This window comes from Lagenorhynchus albirostris, chromosome 21, assembly GCF_949774975.1.
Source record: "Lagenorhynchus albirostris chromosome 21, mLagAlb1.1, whole genome shotgun sequence".
In the NCBI taxonomy this organism is placed as follows: Eukaryota; Metazoa; Chordata; class Mammalia; order Artiodactyla; family Delphinidae; genus Lagenorhynchus; species Lagenorhynchus albirostris.
The window spans coordinates 25,712,382-25,728,471 of NC_083115.1; the positions used below are offsets into that span (position 1 = coordinate 25,712,382).

Below are 16,090 nucleotides of genomic sequence, written 5' to 3' on the forward strand. Positions count from 1 at the left end.
TGAATATGGGGAAAAGGGGAACATAATGTGATGGAACCTTACATCACCACAAATGCTCTAGGCTACAGATGTGTGCAAGCAGTTCGTTTACTGCACCTCTTTTAGAGTAGGTGGAGTGAAAGAGAACAACAACGATAATAAAATAAACCTGAATGCAGACAAGAGCAACCTGTCCAAGTGAAGCAGTCTTCCCTATTTCATTTAGTGACACAGGGACATATTCTATTTCTGAAAATCACTCTGTCCTCGTAGTTTAAAAATCTGATTTGACAAGTCATTACTAGTTGGTGAATTCAAGCATACATCACTGAATTATGCACAAAACTTTATGCTCAATCTCCTTTGTAAAAAGTATGCATTTTATAAGCTCTTGAAACAAAATGTGAGTTTCTTAGAAGTGGAAAACCAACTAAGCTGTATAATTTACGCCATCTGAGGAAACATTAGGCCTGGGGGAAAATCAACGAAAACGTGTATTTGCATGCCTAGGAAGGACCTCACGCAAAGAAAACCTTACTGTAAATTCCTCCTACCCAAACTTAGAAAAAGCATTTCCATCTCTCTAGCTCTGTTTCTGGTATCTGTTTATTTTAGGAAAACCCTGGCAGAGGACAGTCCTGAGAGCTGCTGAGTCTGGGAGACTGGCAGCTGGAAGGCTAAAGGCAGGTTGCTGTGTGGTGAGGCTGGGAGATGAGAAATGTGACCCGGAAAGACAAAGACGTGGCCAACTGGCATTTGTAAGTTGTGCACAGTGGGGAGGTTTGATATAAAAGCACAGCTCCATTTTCCCCTTGAAATATTCAGTAAGTCCTGCATGGCTTACTAATTTTGGTGTGAGTGAGTTATTTTGAGGGAACTAAAAGGCGGGTTGAATTCTACACTGAAACACACAAGAAAAATAGACTATCTGTGGAAATAGCAGGCATAAATGTAAGACAATTACAAATAGTAGTATATTGATGAGACATTGTCAACCACCAAGTTTAACACAGACACATTCAGTCGTGTACACAGAGCAGAGAGGCAGAGGGTAGTGCAGACAGTTTTCATAAATGAGGATGTGCCTCAGAGTAAGCAGGAAAGGAGAAAAGAGTACTTGCTCTGCCTTTGTTGGTCTCTGTGGCCACATAGCTTGCTTCTTGTGTTGATTCCCGTGTTAACAAGGTTGATTCTAGTATTAAAAGGTGTGTATTTTGGGCCAGAAAAAGTTGCTAAGTGCAACATAACTACTTCACAGAATAGAATCAAAGGGACTTTAATGAGAGTGGGTTTCGTGCACCAAGAGGATGCTGGGCTTTTCTCCAGCCCTGGCAAAGTGTCATGGCGGTGGTCCTTGATGGCCACTAGTTGGTAGGCCAGACTGCAATGACCACAATAGCCATGAGCAGCAGTAAAATCACCGTTATCATCCCACTGAGAACCCAAACTCACATTCTTGACTTTATTCACCATCCTAGAGACAGCTCCTCTGGACAGTGTTGGAAAGGGGACCCCCACCGGGGGTGTGGAGAGACGGTGCTGAACTTGTTAAGAAATAGCAGGTGAGTCTCCAACACGGCGGGTTTCTGAGGACTATTTGATTTTTATGTTTGCATTGACCTAGAAGACCTTGACATTAGGGGTAGAATATTTTCTATGGAGTGACAAAGAGCATTAAAACCTGTAGAACCACATTTACTAATGGCAGGTTCTGCCAGTCTCTTGGCCCCAGAGCTTAGGAAGAGGAGGGGCAGCTATGGGAATCCCCACCATGGACATTCAGGGAGTTCCAGGGTGCTAGCAAGTGGGGATGGACGGGGGGTTTCTCCTGGATGCGTAAAAGGAAATCTAAAACATTCTGAACACGTTCATGTTTAAAGGCAAGCACTGTACTCCTCTTAAGTATTCAAGGGAGATGTTACAGTGTCCAGAAGTGACTGTTAGAATGATTACAGGGACTCTCGCTCCAGGAGGACGCACTGTGGTGTGAAGGGTCACCCCATTAGCCTTCCTGGGTGCCCATGTATCCTCATGCACCCTCTTACCTCCCTCACTTTTCAATGTACCCTTCTACTCCAAAGCAGCATGGAAAGCAAACAAGCAAATACAACCCAGCAGAGACATAAAAGTTACAACACTTGGTCAAAAAAAGCCTCTATACTTCCATTTCTTCACCAGATCAGAGGGGCAGCAACATCCTCACCACCACCTTCTCCGTGTCGTTCACCAGGGCGACACAGAGGGTCAGGAGCTGCCTGGGTCGCGTACTACGGCTTTTTGTACCTGACACCTGCACTCATTCTCCACCGAAGTCTGAACAGCTCTTTACAACAGAACTGTCTGTGAACAAGGGTTACACAGCCCATAGCCATGCAAGTCAGAAAGTCCCTGCGCAATTTTAAGCTTTAATAACTTATGGAGGAATGGAGTCGTACGTGGTATGTGAAAGCACTATTCAGAACGTTTTTACACAATAGAGTTCAAATAATTTCTAGGCTTCCACTAAACTACTATCTTTCAGAAGGCCATGTTCAATTTAACTTCTGAGATGTTCTGAAAACTTTCCCAGGTGCTCCTGAGTGATTTATAAATTGCATTCATGATTCTAGTTCTTTAGATCTGAAGGTTTTGGCTTTGATAAAAAGACATCCATTTTTGCATAAACTCACTGTAGGAACAAAGCAAGATAAGGAGATATATTGGAACTTTAGAAGAAATACTGAGTATGTTAGAGATATATTCTTAAGTGCAAGGAAAATACATTCCTTCTATAAATGATTTCCTCTTTTCACTTTTATGTATGTTATACATTTTAATGATAATATGTTGCTTTAAAACAAGAAATATAATTTTAAAAACCATGACTTCTGAAGATAACGTGCAAATAGGACAGACACAGGGTCATATGCTTCAGATATTTTATTTGATAATCTGATCAATTTTCTAATCTTCATCAAAAATTAAAGGAAGTCCCTGATTGAGGCAGACAAGGCCAGGAACTTGAATTTTTCCAGGACAAAAAATGTACTTAAACCAATTGGTCCAGTTTCCTTAGAGGTCACGCCAACTTACTTTGGTTTGTGAATCTGCTTCTGCAAAGTAACACAGAATTTATTTAAAGAAAATTAGAAGTGGGTGAGCGGTGAGTCACCTAAACTGGACCCTCTCCTATAAAGTTCATTTTAAAAAATACTGGTTTAATTATTTATATTTTAACAAAGGTTTAATTAGAACAATGTAACCCATTTTAATGTAATAGCATCATCACCCAAGCAATAGCTCCTTAAACTAGATTAGAGATATTTTTCCTCCTACCTGCCCATCAAACATCATTCTCACTCTTTCCGTAACTTTTAAATCATCTTATTGCCGAGCACTGAAGGGTTTTTATCGTGAAATATTTTGAGGCCATACATTTCACAGTGTGCGATTATCAAAAATCATTTATGAATGATATGACAGATTGTTACTCTCTATTATTTTATGAAGAACATGATGCTGTCAAGCATGTTTTCTGGAGGAGTCTTTATTAAAGGAAAGAAGCCATTGCCAGGAAGTGATTCTCCTCCACTTCTGAAGAAAATGTTCAAGAGCGGCCTGTAATCTATCCAGCCTCCAGCAAAACTGAGACCTAGAAAAGCTAAGTATTCTTAGTTTATCACTGAAGATGACAACCTCTTTCCCATCTCAGCTGTACAGTCATCGCAGGTCAGATCCAGAGTCAGGCTCTGTGCCTCTGAAAGTGGACGGACAGTCCATAGGGTGTATTTTCAAATTCATGTAATGGATATGCAAACTGAAGGTGAACTAGAAACAGGAAAAAAAACCTGCATTGTTCAGAAACTTTGTGCAATCCGAAGCATTTTGAATAAGCTCCAAATTCAAAAATAATTATAAAGGGGTGAAAGTGCCTAAAGTTAATAGAATACAAGCAAAATAAAATAGGTGTTTCAAGGGATAGAAACGTGGATGGTATTCTGGGTTTAGTTTGGTTTTGTTACCTTTCCTTGACAATTAGTTCTTACAGTAAGATTTGAAATTGTACCATGCGTTTTAAATGTATTTCATTAAGACAGTTACTAAAATCTATTATGAAATATTTTACTTAATTTTAACTAGGTTAGGTGAAATATTATAACACATTTGAAATCATTTTGCAAATTGTGTTGTGCTATACTAAGGTAATCTAATCAATATTTGTTTCATCATCATGCCAGATAATCGAAGCGTTATTGCATCTTTGTCTTAGAAGTATCACATTTAACTGTCAAAAGAAAAAACTTTAATAGTTTTATTAAATAATTTCATTCTAAATACACGGATACCCTCAAATTCTTAAATATTAAGAAAAAGTGCAACTCAGATGTTTTGGTGCTGAAAGCAGTGGTACGAGCAGTGGGTAGAGCCGGGCCGAGGTGGCAGAGACTCACCTTGATAGACGAAGTGGAAACCCCGTGCAGGCGCCCCACTCTTCGCGCTGAATCGGAGCAGAATCTGATTGGATGTGGCCAAAGGCAACGTTTCACCTGGAGGGAAAAACAGACAGAGATAACACGCAGGATCCATTCAGTGCACGGCCTGTGGTGGACAATGTTTGGGAAAGTAATCATTAACTTGGAACTGCACTTTTACTTTTTGAACTTTCATAAAACTTTGCTTTGGCGTGTAGAACCCAAACACATTGTTTCTACAAAGATTTAAAAACTCTGTTCTTGCCTTGACATTCCATTAAAATGTTGTTTTCATTGTGATCTCCTTTATGCTTCTTTTGAAGAAAGCACTGATATAGGCCAATTAGCTGATAATGTGGGAAATAGAAGCGGGTGAATCATTGACTCAGAATCAACTTTGACAGTTACTTGCTAGGATTTTACTCAGAATTAAGAAAATGTCTCAGAATCCAAAACTGATTTAAAAAAAAATAAAGAACTCAGAAAAAAAAAACAAAACACAAACCTGTGAAATGTATTTTTCAGCTCTTAATGTGCACTAATGGTCTCAAGTACTCTGAGGGGCGTGTGAATCACTTAAGCTTTTCAGAGGTGAATTTGTCAGGATGTATCAGTATTTTAAATGTGTATCTTCTGATGCATTTCTGGACATTACATCATTGGATATTGGTCTTAATAGGACATAGGTCTTAAGACCTGTGGTTAGTAATACTGAGAAACTGGAAATAACCGAATCTTAGCCTTGGTTGATCACAGGCTGTGACGCAGGAGTATGCCTTGATGTTGTGTTGGTAAATGATGACAATGTTGCAGTGGTACGAACGAGGGCCATGACATCCATGAGGGGTTGGGGTAAATAAACTCCTTCATTAACCCATCTGAATACTATTCAGCAAATGGTGTTTGGTGTATATTCATATTTGTTGATAGGAAAGACCTCTACATGTGATTTTAAATGAATGTATGGGATAAAAATTAAATTGTGAAAAATATCCCATGTTTTATGAAGTTCCACGTATGTTTACATGCATATATAAGGGCACACATGAATGCATGTATGTGTATACACAGCTGCACCTTTATAGACGTGTGACTGTGGTGCATCTCCACATGTATGCATTTAAAAGTTTGGAATGAGTCAGACTAAAATGTCAGTAGTGTTTCTCTTCAGGAAGATTACGACACTTAGAATAGAAAGCAAAGTAACAAGATAGTTTATTACCCCTTTTTTCTGATATTTTTATTTTTCACTGAGATGGATATTATATTTTCCACAATCTTAGTAAGCAAAATGATAAAGACAGGTGATTTTATATGTGGGATAAAAATACATTTGAAATTTTACATTGAAAATAAGATTTTACTGAACAAGCAAGTTCAAAGATGATTAAATTTCTCCTTCACAAATGAAAATAAAAATAGAGGAGTTTAAAATTAATTACCCTGGCTGTGTAACTAGAATTAAAGACAAAATTCATTGAAAGTTTACCTGAATGAGACCCAGAGAGTGAACTGAGAAGTCTGGCCTGAGGGTGCGTTCCATCAAACAGTTCTGTCAAGTCATTCAGTGCTGTCTGGAAATAGGCAAACTGCCCAAATACCACTGAAAACAGAGGGGGTGGGTCGGCACAAAATGCTTTTTTAAAATGAAAGAAATGAAAATGGTGATCATACTGTTTATTGATACCTCCCAAATATCATGATCCTAAGAATCCTGTAAAAAAAATTAGCTTATTTTCTCTGCTTTCTAAAAGTTTTCTGTTGCTTAAACAATTTTATTTTGCTTCTTGATCTTTTGGTACTTAATAAAAGGAATAAAATTACTGTTCCAGGTACAGTTTGAACATTAAATGAAGACTGTTTTTTTCTTATAATACTATGTTAGCATAGTAGAAGAATAACCATAAGGTGGTCCTATTTCTTTAAGAGTAATTAATGACATTTTATTCAGTCAACAGTAGGTATGGAATCAAGATACCCGTTGGTTTTTAAAGCATGCAATTAGTTGGGGAATTTAAAATTCTTCACCTATGATTATGACAGTGCCAAATTCATATGAACTCACTACAATTTATACACGATTCAGCAACATATTATAGCAATTTCTGACTTGTTTTACTCTACAGTTTATAGATCTTACAGGTTACGTAAATTTCAAGAACACACTTCCTCCAAGTAAACATTGCAAGTATTTTACTACTTCAAATTTAATCATTTTTATATTCAAATGGATAACATACAGGGCCTTTACAGTATTTAGAAAAACTTGTGATTTAGTCTCCATTTACAAGCAACGATCAACAATTATCTATGTGAAAGGTTTAAACTAAAATCATTCTAAATCATTCTGAACAAGAAATGGAGGTGTGTGTACCAGTTATACATGAAAGAATTAATCTATGTGTTAGCAAAATGGAGGAAAATCTAACTATAGCAGCTGGTGTGTATTTATATTATATTTTATTATATTATATCATATCATATATGTGGCATATATTCTATTACATATATGTATTACATACAGTGCACATATACATGCATGTATAATATATTACACATATGTGTAAGAGAATATGTACATATATATATATATATAGTACTTTACGATTTTATAATCTCCTAGAGAAGCACAATTAAAGGAAGCATGTGAGCAAGGTGAATTTCCCAGTGGCTGAAGTGCTCTGAACACAGGCGCTAGAAAGAGGGACAGAACTTTCTTCTGGATCCCATGAGGGAGGCTCCTGCGTGCACAGCCCTCCCTTCACTGTCCCCCCACCTCAACATTCAGTCTTCATCTTGCTTGAGTCTCGTTTGTAGGAGAAAAGTGAATCTCACACACGTAATTCCTACCTTCTTTTCAAGAAATGCTTAGAAAGCATAAGCTTTATAGTGGACACTAAGAATGAAGGGCCGATCAAGATAGAAACTTTGTCCCAGGAACATCACATGCTAAGGTCTGCAGTAGTTGCCACAACAAATACAGAGGCAGAGTGTGGGTGTCGGGAAGGAAGAAGGGTCTGAACAGCAGACGGCTGCCAAGGGCCACAGCTGATCAAGGAAGGCTGTTCCTGCAGCTGGAAGACAGGGGATGAGAAAGTGCAGGCGAAGGGCGTGGGCGGTGTAGGGAGGGAGGGGTGGTTTCCAGCTGTGGAGACAATGGTGTTTCATGGGGGAGAGAGCATTCCAGCTTCAGCCTTAACAATGGGAAAGGAAACCCTTTTTGTGTAAGAATGGGACACAAGGGGTTACTTCCGCAAGCGAACAAAAGGAGCAGTATTTGGCAGGCTAACGTCTGCTTTGCTAACACTCAGTGGATAAAGGGGGCGGGGGAGCAAGGCCACACAGCCTGAGACTTCAGAGCCCCGAAGGCCAGGAAACGCGTGGATTTTGCTCTGGGGGCAAGAGGAGTGAGTGAAAATGTTTATCAAGGTGTTTTCATGATCAGATTTTTGTTTTAGAAAGGATACTCTGGTGATGCTTTTGGATGAAAATAGGGAGGAAATTAGGATAACTGATGACCTGTCTTCCATGACACTTCCAACTTGTGTAAGAAGCCCCTTCCCACAATAGGGACAGTCACCCCATCCCATAATATTTGCTGGGCATCTCAGGCACCCAAACAGTATTTTACTCATCTTAGCACTTATCACAATCATTGAATTAATTGTTAACTGGTCGATTCACTTCTCAGAAAAGAGTAAGGAAGAGGGGAAAAAAATAATAGGTAAGGTAGTATAGGTTTTTACTAAGGATCCTTTATAACTATTTTATTCCAGACTAAAGTTTTCTGCCCAGATAGAATATGATAAATTTATGCCATTAAACCTTTCATATTGGGAAATTATTATCACTATTTAGGAGTATAACTTTTTTCTGCTGAAAAGTCATAATTGTGTTGTGACAACTCAATAAAATTTTATAATGAACTAAAATCATAAACTCTGGCTGCTACATTCTATTGTGATAATTATATTTTGTCAAGTATCCATGAATAAAAATAAAAGGAATATTCATGGGAAAGTAACTGGAGGAATGTTGTTGGGAATTTAGGTGAAAAAATGTATTAACTGAGGCTAAATAAGGGACTTTAGAGGCATTGGTCCAGCATAAAGAGTGAAAGTCTAGGACTTATTCTGAGTTTTACTGTCCATTTTTTAATAACAAAATAAATATTTTGAAGCTCAGTCTTTCAGTTTTTAAATGAGATTAATATTTTCCATTTGCTCATAAGGTGGACCCACTCTCTGCCTTTTGGGAAGCTGGTCCCTCTGCCTTTGCCTTGGTTTCCGTGTTCACATCCATCACTCTCCAAGTCCCAGGCACATGCTCTTCTTATCATGGCAGGATGATACAAGGAAAGCCTTGCCTGAAAACTCAACCATCCTTGAGAACTGGCGGAAAGCAGAAGCTAAACGATTTGGCTTAAGAGACTAAGCAAGTTGCGTTGCACAGTTCACGAAGAGCCCGTGATCTAAAATACCAAATGCTGAAATAAGTGCTTGGGGGGAGCTTTCATTTGATTTTAAGAAGCCTGTGATTAATATAATAGAAGTTCGTAGAAATCATTTGTCTCCCATATGCAAGTTTCTTAAGCAGAAATTAACTTTCTTGTCATATAATTGTATTTTTAAAATGTTTTCCCTCAAACAGAATCTAACCTTAGAATTTTTATCTGTTTTATTTCTTTGAGTGGATGGCTGCTATTTTGAGTATATAGAAGAAAACCTTGACTATGTTGGGTTCTAAATTTTACTGTTGGGAAAAAGGAACTATTCCATAAAATTATAAAAGCTACTATCTGGTTGACTCCAGGAAAGAATCTAACACAAAAATATTTTCCTGGTCAAGAGTGAGAGGGAAGAATTGGGGATCCGGTGTTGAGTAAACCACCAGGAAACCACCAGAGAAGGATCTTCTAGAAATGAAGCCATCCCAGAAAACTGGCTCAGGTTGGAAGCAAAGTTTAGGAGGGAAACCAGGATGCCAAGTTTGGAGGGGTCAGATAGGACTCTGCCTGCTTTTACATCTCCTGTCACTCAAAGGTGTGTTCACTGATCCAGTGATTTCCAGCATAATCAATAACCAAATATATGTGCCAATACCCCACAGGCTGATCAGTGTTCCCCTGGCTCACATGCGAGGCTGCAATCCTCCTCTACACACTAAACAACCAAAGGAGAAATGCTTTTTTCTAACAAAAATAAGAACAAAGGCACATTTATTCTCTCTGATTATTCTGGATCAGAATCCAAGAAGGAAATTGAAGAATTTTATATCACACTGATAAAAGAATTGTAGTGGATCTTGTATAAGACATGTTTGGAAAACCTGTTACTTTAAGTCATCTTCTTTTATATTATTTTATTATACCAAGAGCTGGGATATTTGTTTATAAAATTATGGAAATATTAACACCGAAAGAGATATGACGGTGAATTAAAAATAAGAAGAAAATCTTACCAAATTCCTTTGGTACCGTTATGGAATAGAGGCAGATCTGACCAGCTGTATAATTGTGAGGGTAGTTGGGTGACAAGACCACCCCTTCTGATCCAGTGTACTGGCCTCCACAGGGGGCTGAAACAGACCAACGGAGAATTACATGCTATGCGTAACCACATGGCAAGTGACAAGTGACAAGTGACCTAAAAATGAAAGCACTGAACAAATAAGCATGATTATTCAAAAACTTAACAAAATATCACAGTTAAAATCTGATCTTACATTGCTATCAAAAGTAAAATAAAAAGAAAAACAAAGACTGACCAGGTGAGAATAAAAGTAATTCAACTTAAGAGGAAGACCTAATATTATTTTTAAGGACGTTCTCAGACATGCTAAAACAATAATGAAAACAGTTGTCATGATAATAAAAACAGGTCCGATAAAGAAAAATTCTTAAGTTATCAATACGTCAAAAGCCTACCAGAACTTTCTGGTTGATATCAACCATCATATTAACTTAAGAGATACAAAGATTATTTCAGTTTTCTATTGTCTTTATATTACTGTGGGACTAAAAAAAAGTAATGTTTACTTTTAGTTCTTTTTGTGTTTTCATCGTAGATTCAGCTCAAGAGTGACATGTATAGTTACTAGTGGGTGTGGGGTCTCTTCCTATAAGTTCCACTGAAAGCTGAAGGAACCCAAAACTACAAACTCAGGGCAGGTACATTGATGAGGTGTTATATGAACAGTTCAGAGAGAGAGGGAGTGTGTGTGTGTGTGTGTGTGTTTATCTTCCCTCTGATCATCTTGTTACTCTCAGCATTGCTCTTGCTGAGAAAATAGAAAAATACTGTAGCTTGGATATTCAAAATACTATTGTTAAACATCTTAAAATAGACTTTCAACTAAATCCCAGTTTCGGGATTAAATTGCGAATACTTCAATTCCTCATATTTTTACCTAAAAAGAGGTCCACGTCTGCTCATCTGCTTAGGACACTATTTATCCACTGAAGTGACGCCAACTGCCCCTCAGCTGTGCCCTTTGTGGCCTGACTGCATGCCTTCTTATCCTAGATACATCTTCTCTGATCTGAATTCAGAATTATTTTTCAGTATTTCAGAAAGTTCACATTTCTATAGCTTACTTCTTCTTAATGTGACAGTTTTCAAGCATTAAAAAGGATAGAAATCGGGGATAACGTGTCAAATCTTCTGAATGTTAAGTAGCACATTGTTAAGTCCTAATTGATGGATGGGACTTTCTCCAGGATTAATAAAGCTGCGCAGAATGCTGATGCTAGTGTCAAAGCACCTCAATGATGACTTGGCAGGAGACTTCCCAGGTCCAGCTTTATGCAGCTGGAAAACTGAAGTCATACTCTAAAAGTCAAAGGAAGACAGCTTAAATACCTGACAGTTATAATCTATTTATGATCAACTACTAGAGATCTCCCTTAACTAAGCTAAGAGCAGCCTTCATGCTGATGTCTTAACTCATAATAATTTTATCACCCTAAAACACTTACCATGGCTTTTTTAAAAACCTTAAATAGAAAAAAAATTTTTTCACTTTTAGATAGAGGAAATTTCTGTAAGTTAAATTTCAAAGCTCAAGGTTTTCAGTGAAATGCTGGGAGCCTCATTCCACCAGTTTAGATATATCACTTAATTTTAAGAAAATTAGCCATATAAATTCAACCAGGTTATTTCAGAACTATAATTTTTCTTAAACACTCAAAAGTTCAAATTTTTAAAAATAAGTACAAATGAAGAATGGAAATCTATTTTCTTTTAGACATATAAAATTTAAGCATATCTATTAAAAAGTTTATCTATTTCAAAGTTTAAACAACAAGCATAAATGAAAAGTGGAAATAAATCTTCACTGAGCTAATATTTTGATGCCCAAATGATCAAACAGAAATCTTATCAAACAGAAATCTTATATCTACTGATATATTTGTTCAAGTATAACTACAAAAATTTATTTTGTTAATGGGTAGGATGAAAGATCATTACTTTATGATAATAGAAAACACTAAAAAATAAAGAGGATAAAATGAAAGAAAACAAACATGGCATTTTAGGTCCTCTGCTACCTTGATAAACTGTGCTATGCTTATACATTTTTCCCCAGATTTAAAGATAAGCACGCAAACTGCATAACATACTACAAACAAAACCAAACATTTGTGAAATTGAGAAAAATATGTAGAGAATTTTCATTTAATTCTTAACAATTACTCTGTCCATGTTACTGTGTTAACCTGAGAAACAAGCATGGTCTTTCTCATGTTAGAAATTCTTTTATATTAATGTGATAAGAGAAGGAAAACAAATATGCTGTTACTCTTTGGTAATTAATGTATTAAACAGATCATTTCCTAAATGAAAAAAGATTTGCAACAGTATTCATTGCAGATGGTAACAAGAAACTGACTCATCCATTTGCTTAATTGGAGTATATGTCTCATATATAAAGGCAATAAAATACAATCAAATTTGAATGTAAACCAAAAACAACGTAAGTAAATAAAAGCCATTCTGACCCATGAAAGAGACTCCAGGCTGTTTCCATTTCTGTTCTAATTCAACAGGAAACCTCAATGAACAAAAAAATGTAGGCAATAGAAAGAAAAATTATATCATGAATTTAAAACAAACTAGCCCAAAATATATCCCTTAATATATGAACAATCAAAATGTTTAAACTATAACAACATTCGCTTAGTTTAACTGGTGATCTGAGTGACCCACAGGCATTAATTCAGCACAAAAGGTGCTGTTCTCCTTGAGATATCCCAAATAAACTACGGGAGAGGACATTTCTGTTTAATGATTCGGAATTTTTAGTTTTATTTAAATTGAAATAAATAACTTAAGGAAAAACCAGTGTTGTATGTTTTATGCACATAAATGTGATGACTGGTTAACAGAAACTATGCTTGAGTTTACGGGTCTTCAGATACGGAAGAAAAATCTCTAATTTAAAATTAGATTATTTATCTGTTGCCTAAATGTGACCTCATTTTTCTCGTTTAGCCTATGGCTAAAGAATTTATCATCATCCCCCATAAGTTCAAAGTATGTTTGAATTTAATACAGTGTGCACTTTTAAGGATGCCATTTTGAGGTGACTCTAGTGAACGTACGAGGACACTCTTCTAACCCCCAGAGAGGAGCGCTGTGATGCCGCTGACTCAAAGCTTACTGTAACGTTTACACAGACATTGAAGTCATCATCTGGACGCCCCACACAGCCACATGGGCCCTTCACCATTCTCCCCTCACATGAACCTCCTGGAATCCGAGAAGCAGCAATAATTATTTCTCTGAGTTTATTGTGAGAGGATAAAATATGTAAGACTAGGAAGACTTCAATTTTCACTGGAAATTGTTTTGGCTATTCCCTGATTTATTCATTTCCTCTGAAAACGTGTGTGAAGTTCCCTGTCTGCGCCAACCTTGAGTACTGCAGGGCTGGAGGACTGGGTTCCTGAACAGAAAAGCTCTCAGGGTCATAAGACAAACCCAGAAACACAGACATGCCAGAGCAACCCAGGGCGTCAGGTCTGTTCGCCTGTGTTGTTTGCTCAGATTTTTCACGTACTAATTTTCTGAAATACCACTTTGGTTGGAAGTTACAAGCATCAGAGCCATCCTAAGGAAAAGATCTTTATTTCATCAGTTCAGTGTATCTAACTAAACCGGTCCTTGAGTTCATCCTAAAGTAAACTTGGAATCAATTTTTCTGTGACAAAACACAGGATTTTACTGTCTCCTTTTTAAGGTGTATCACACAGTCTGGAGTTTTGTCTGTGGAGGGTCCCACGAAGCTACCCACCAGACACAGAACCTGGAGGACAGCCCAGAAGTCTGTGTTCAGACCCCTCCTCTCAGCACCCCCCCAAGGGCAACTGCAACCTGACTTCTGTCACTGTAGGATGGCACTGCCTGTTCCTGAAGGTTGACCTTACCCTCTAATAGGTGCTTTTATTAATTTAATGTACATGAGGAATTACAAACTGTTGGTATTTGTGGGGAAATGACACATCCTTATATATGTAATATATGTATATGTATGTGTATATATGTAGAGAGAGAGAGGCAGAGACAGAGACACAGACAGAGACACAGACAGAGGGAGATACACACACACGCACACAGAAAGGCAGAGAAATAGAGAAAGACAGAGAGCAAGAGGGAGACAGACAGAGACAGAGAAAGAAGCAGAGAGACAGAGGCCACCTAGAGACTGGTAATTCGCATCTCTCATACACAAAAACAGCAATTAGAAATGCCAAACGATCTAAGTGAGAGAAAAATATCTCCCCTTCCAGAAAGCTGTGAGAATGGCTAATCCACTGGGTAAATTAAACGACCAAGGAAGGTCAAGTTCTTATCCCACGTTGCTCTGCGGGGTTTCCCCACCAGTGAGGAGGGGACGCAGGACTGAAGTGCAAACTGTCTCCAAAATGAGAGTGCAAATTCCAGAGGGAAGTTATCCCTGAAGGAAACACCAGTTCCATACGTACCATTGCAGGAGGGCAAGACCCGGTTCCAGGCGGGTTTTCCATCCGCTCCGATCACACACGTGATGGAAGACGGGTCAGCGATCTTGTAGCCAGAGTCACACTGGTACGTGACAGTTGAGCCAAGTTTGAAGTCCGTCCCAATCCTTGTCCCATTCATTATGTTTCCAGGGTCAAAACAGGCTTCCCGTGGTTTCTCTGGGGAAGACATGAATGTAAACTCCATGATGGCAGGAATTTTATTTTATTTTTTTGTTGTCGGTTGTTTATATTTTTAGTACCTAGAACAGTGTCCAGCATATAAAATATGCTCCAAAAAATTGATTGACTAATTGACCAAGTTGTCAATTAATGTTCAAGTTAATAATTATCATAGAAAAATAGAAAAAACTCCTTTCAATAAAATTATTTCTTATTTTTCAAATGACAATTCACTATAGAATTGCTGTTGAGGTAGACTTCCTGACTTTTGTACTTAATTCATGCAATCACAGCACATTTTAGGAAGAGATGGGAGAACTGGGCTTCTCAAAAGGAAATTGATTTAATTCATGTAAATTAAGAGTGATTTCTCATGCTGGTGAGATAATCGTGGAAAGAAGTTCTGATCTTTTACCACTCTCACTAAGTCAATGAAGCCACACGTAGCTGGAAAGCACATTTCCTGATCCATAAGTGTCAAGCCCTGTGTCTGGGATGTAGTAATTGCTCAACACAGTTCTATTCTAATTCTAACAACTGCTCAAAGGAATTGAGGGCATGTTATGTATCAGGCACTGAGCTGGGTACACTGCATGTTTTTCATTCAAATCTTCACTCCACCTCTGCAACGTGAGGAGGATCTGTGGCCCCATTCTACATTTTGAGAATCTGAAGCTCAAGAGCGGTTAAATAACTTTCACAAAAACACACTGCAAAGATCTGTCCAGCTGTGGGGGCCACTAAAGGAGGCGTTTGCTAAAAGCCTCTTTTTCCCAGATATAAATACAAAGCTCTCTTCTTTCTTTCTCACAGTCCTGTAGCTGTGTGGGTAGTGCCACTTATGTCCTGGTAGCATTAACACTGTAAATGTCATATTTCAGCAGACCTTCCAAATGTCTCTAAATCACGTATCTACATCTCCTTCTGCTGTGTGCAATTCCATCATCTGAATTGCTTTCTGTCTGTGCTTGTCAACATCCTTCCCACCATCAGCAAAGCCCCTTGTAATGTCAGAAGGCTCTGAATTGAATTTTACAGAGCTTCAAGGGATCAATATAGATGTTATACTGACATGTTTTTCTTCATGTTTTTGGCCTAAAGTTAAGAAAATGCTATTTGTCATGAATGTGCTATTCATGAATGGGGTTATTAATATCAATATAGGCTCAAGGATAACTTGAATGGATAAAATAAATATGTTTCAGTTCTTTCTATTTGGGTTGACAATCTTTGCCCCAGGGTTAATCAAACACATAAAAAATCTCTGGAAAGTATAAATGGAAGCCTGCATTTTACCTTTTTGGGGGTTGTGATCAATGTGGATTATGTTCCTTTTTAAGCATTTTCCCTTCCTGAGTGTCTACTTATGGCCAATGAGTAAATCCACACAGTAGTGTTGGGAAGAAGATGCTCCTGGGAGATTGTGGCAGGTGAGCCAGTGAAGAGTAAAAATGCAATGAGCTCTGAAAACTACATC

At 37.8% G+C, this 16,090-nt stretch overlaps 1 protein-coding gene across 1 annotated transcript in view; it reads right to left on the bottom strand.

Moving 5' to 3' along the window:
- The window catches only part of CSMD1 (CUB and Sushi multiple domains 1), a 1,400,820-nt gene that overhangs the window by 177,807 nt on the left and 1,206,923 nt on the right, over nt 1-16,090 (bottom strand). Inside the window, exons 30-33 of the mRNA XM_060136411.1 lie at nt 14,416-14,610; nt 9,891-10,007; nt 5,920-6,033; nt 4,410-4,505 (exon numbers count right to left, since the gene is read on the bottom strand). Coding sequence (XP_059992394.1) covers nt 4,410-4,505; nt 5,920-6,033; nt 9,891-10,007; nt 14,416-14,610 — 522 coding nt within the window. The remainder of the gene's footprint in view (nt 1-4,409; nt 4,506-5,919; nt 6,034-9,890; nt 10,008-14,415; nt 14,611-16,090) is intronic.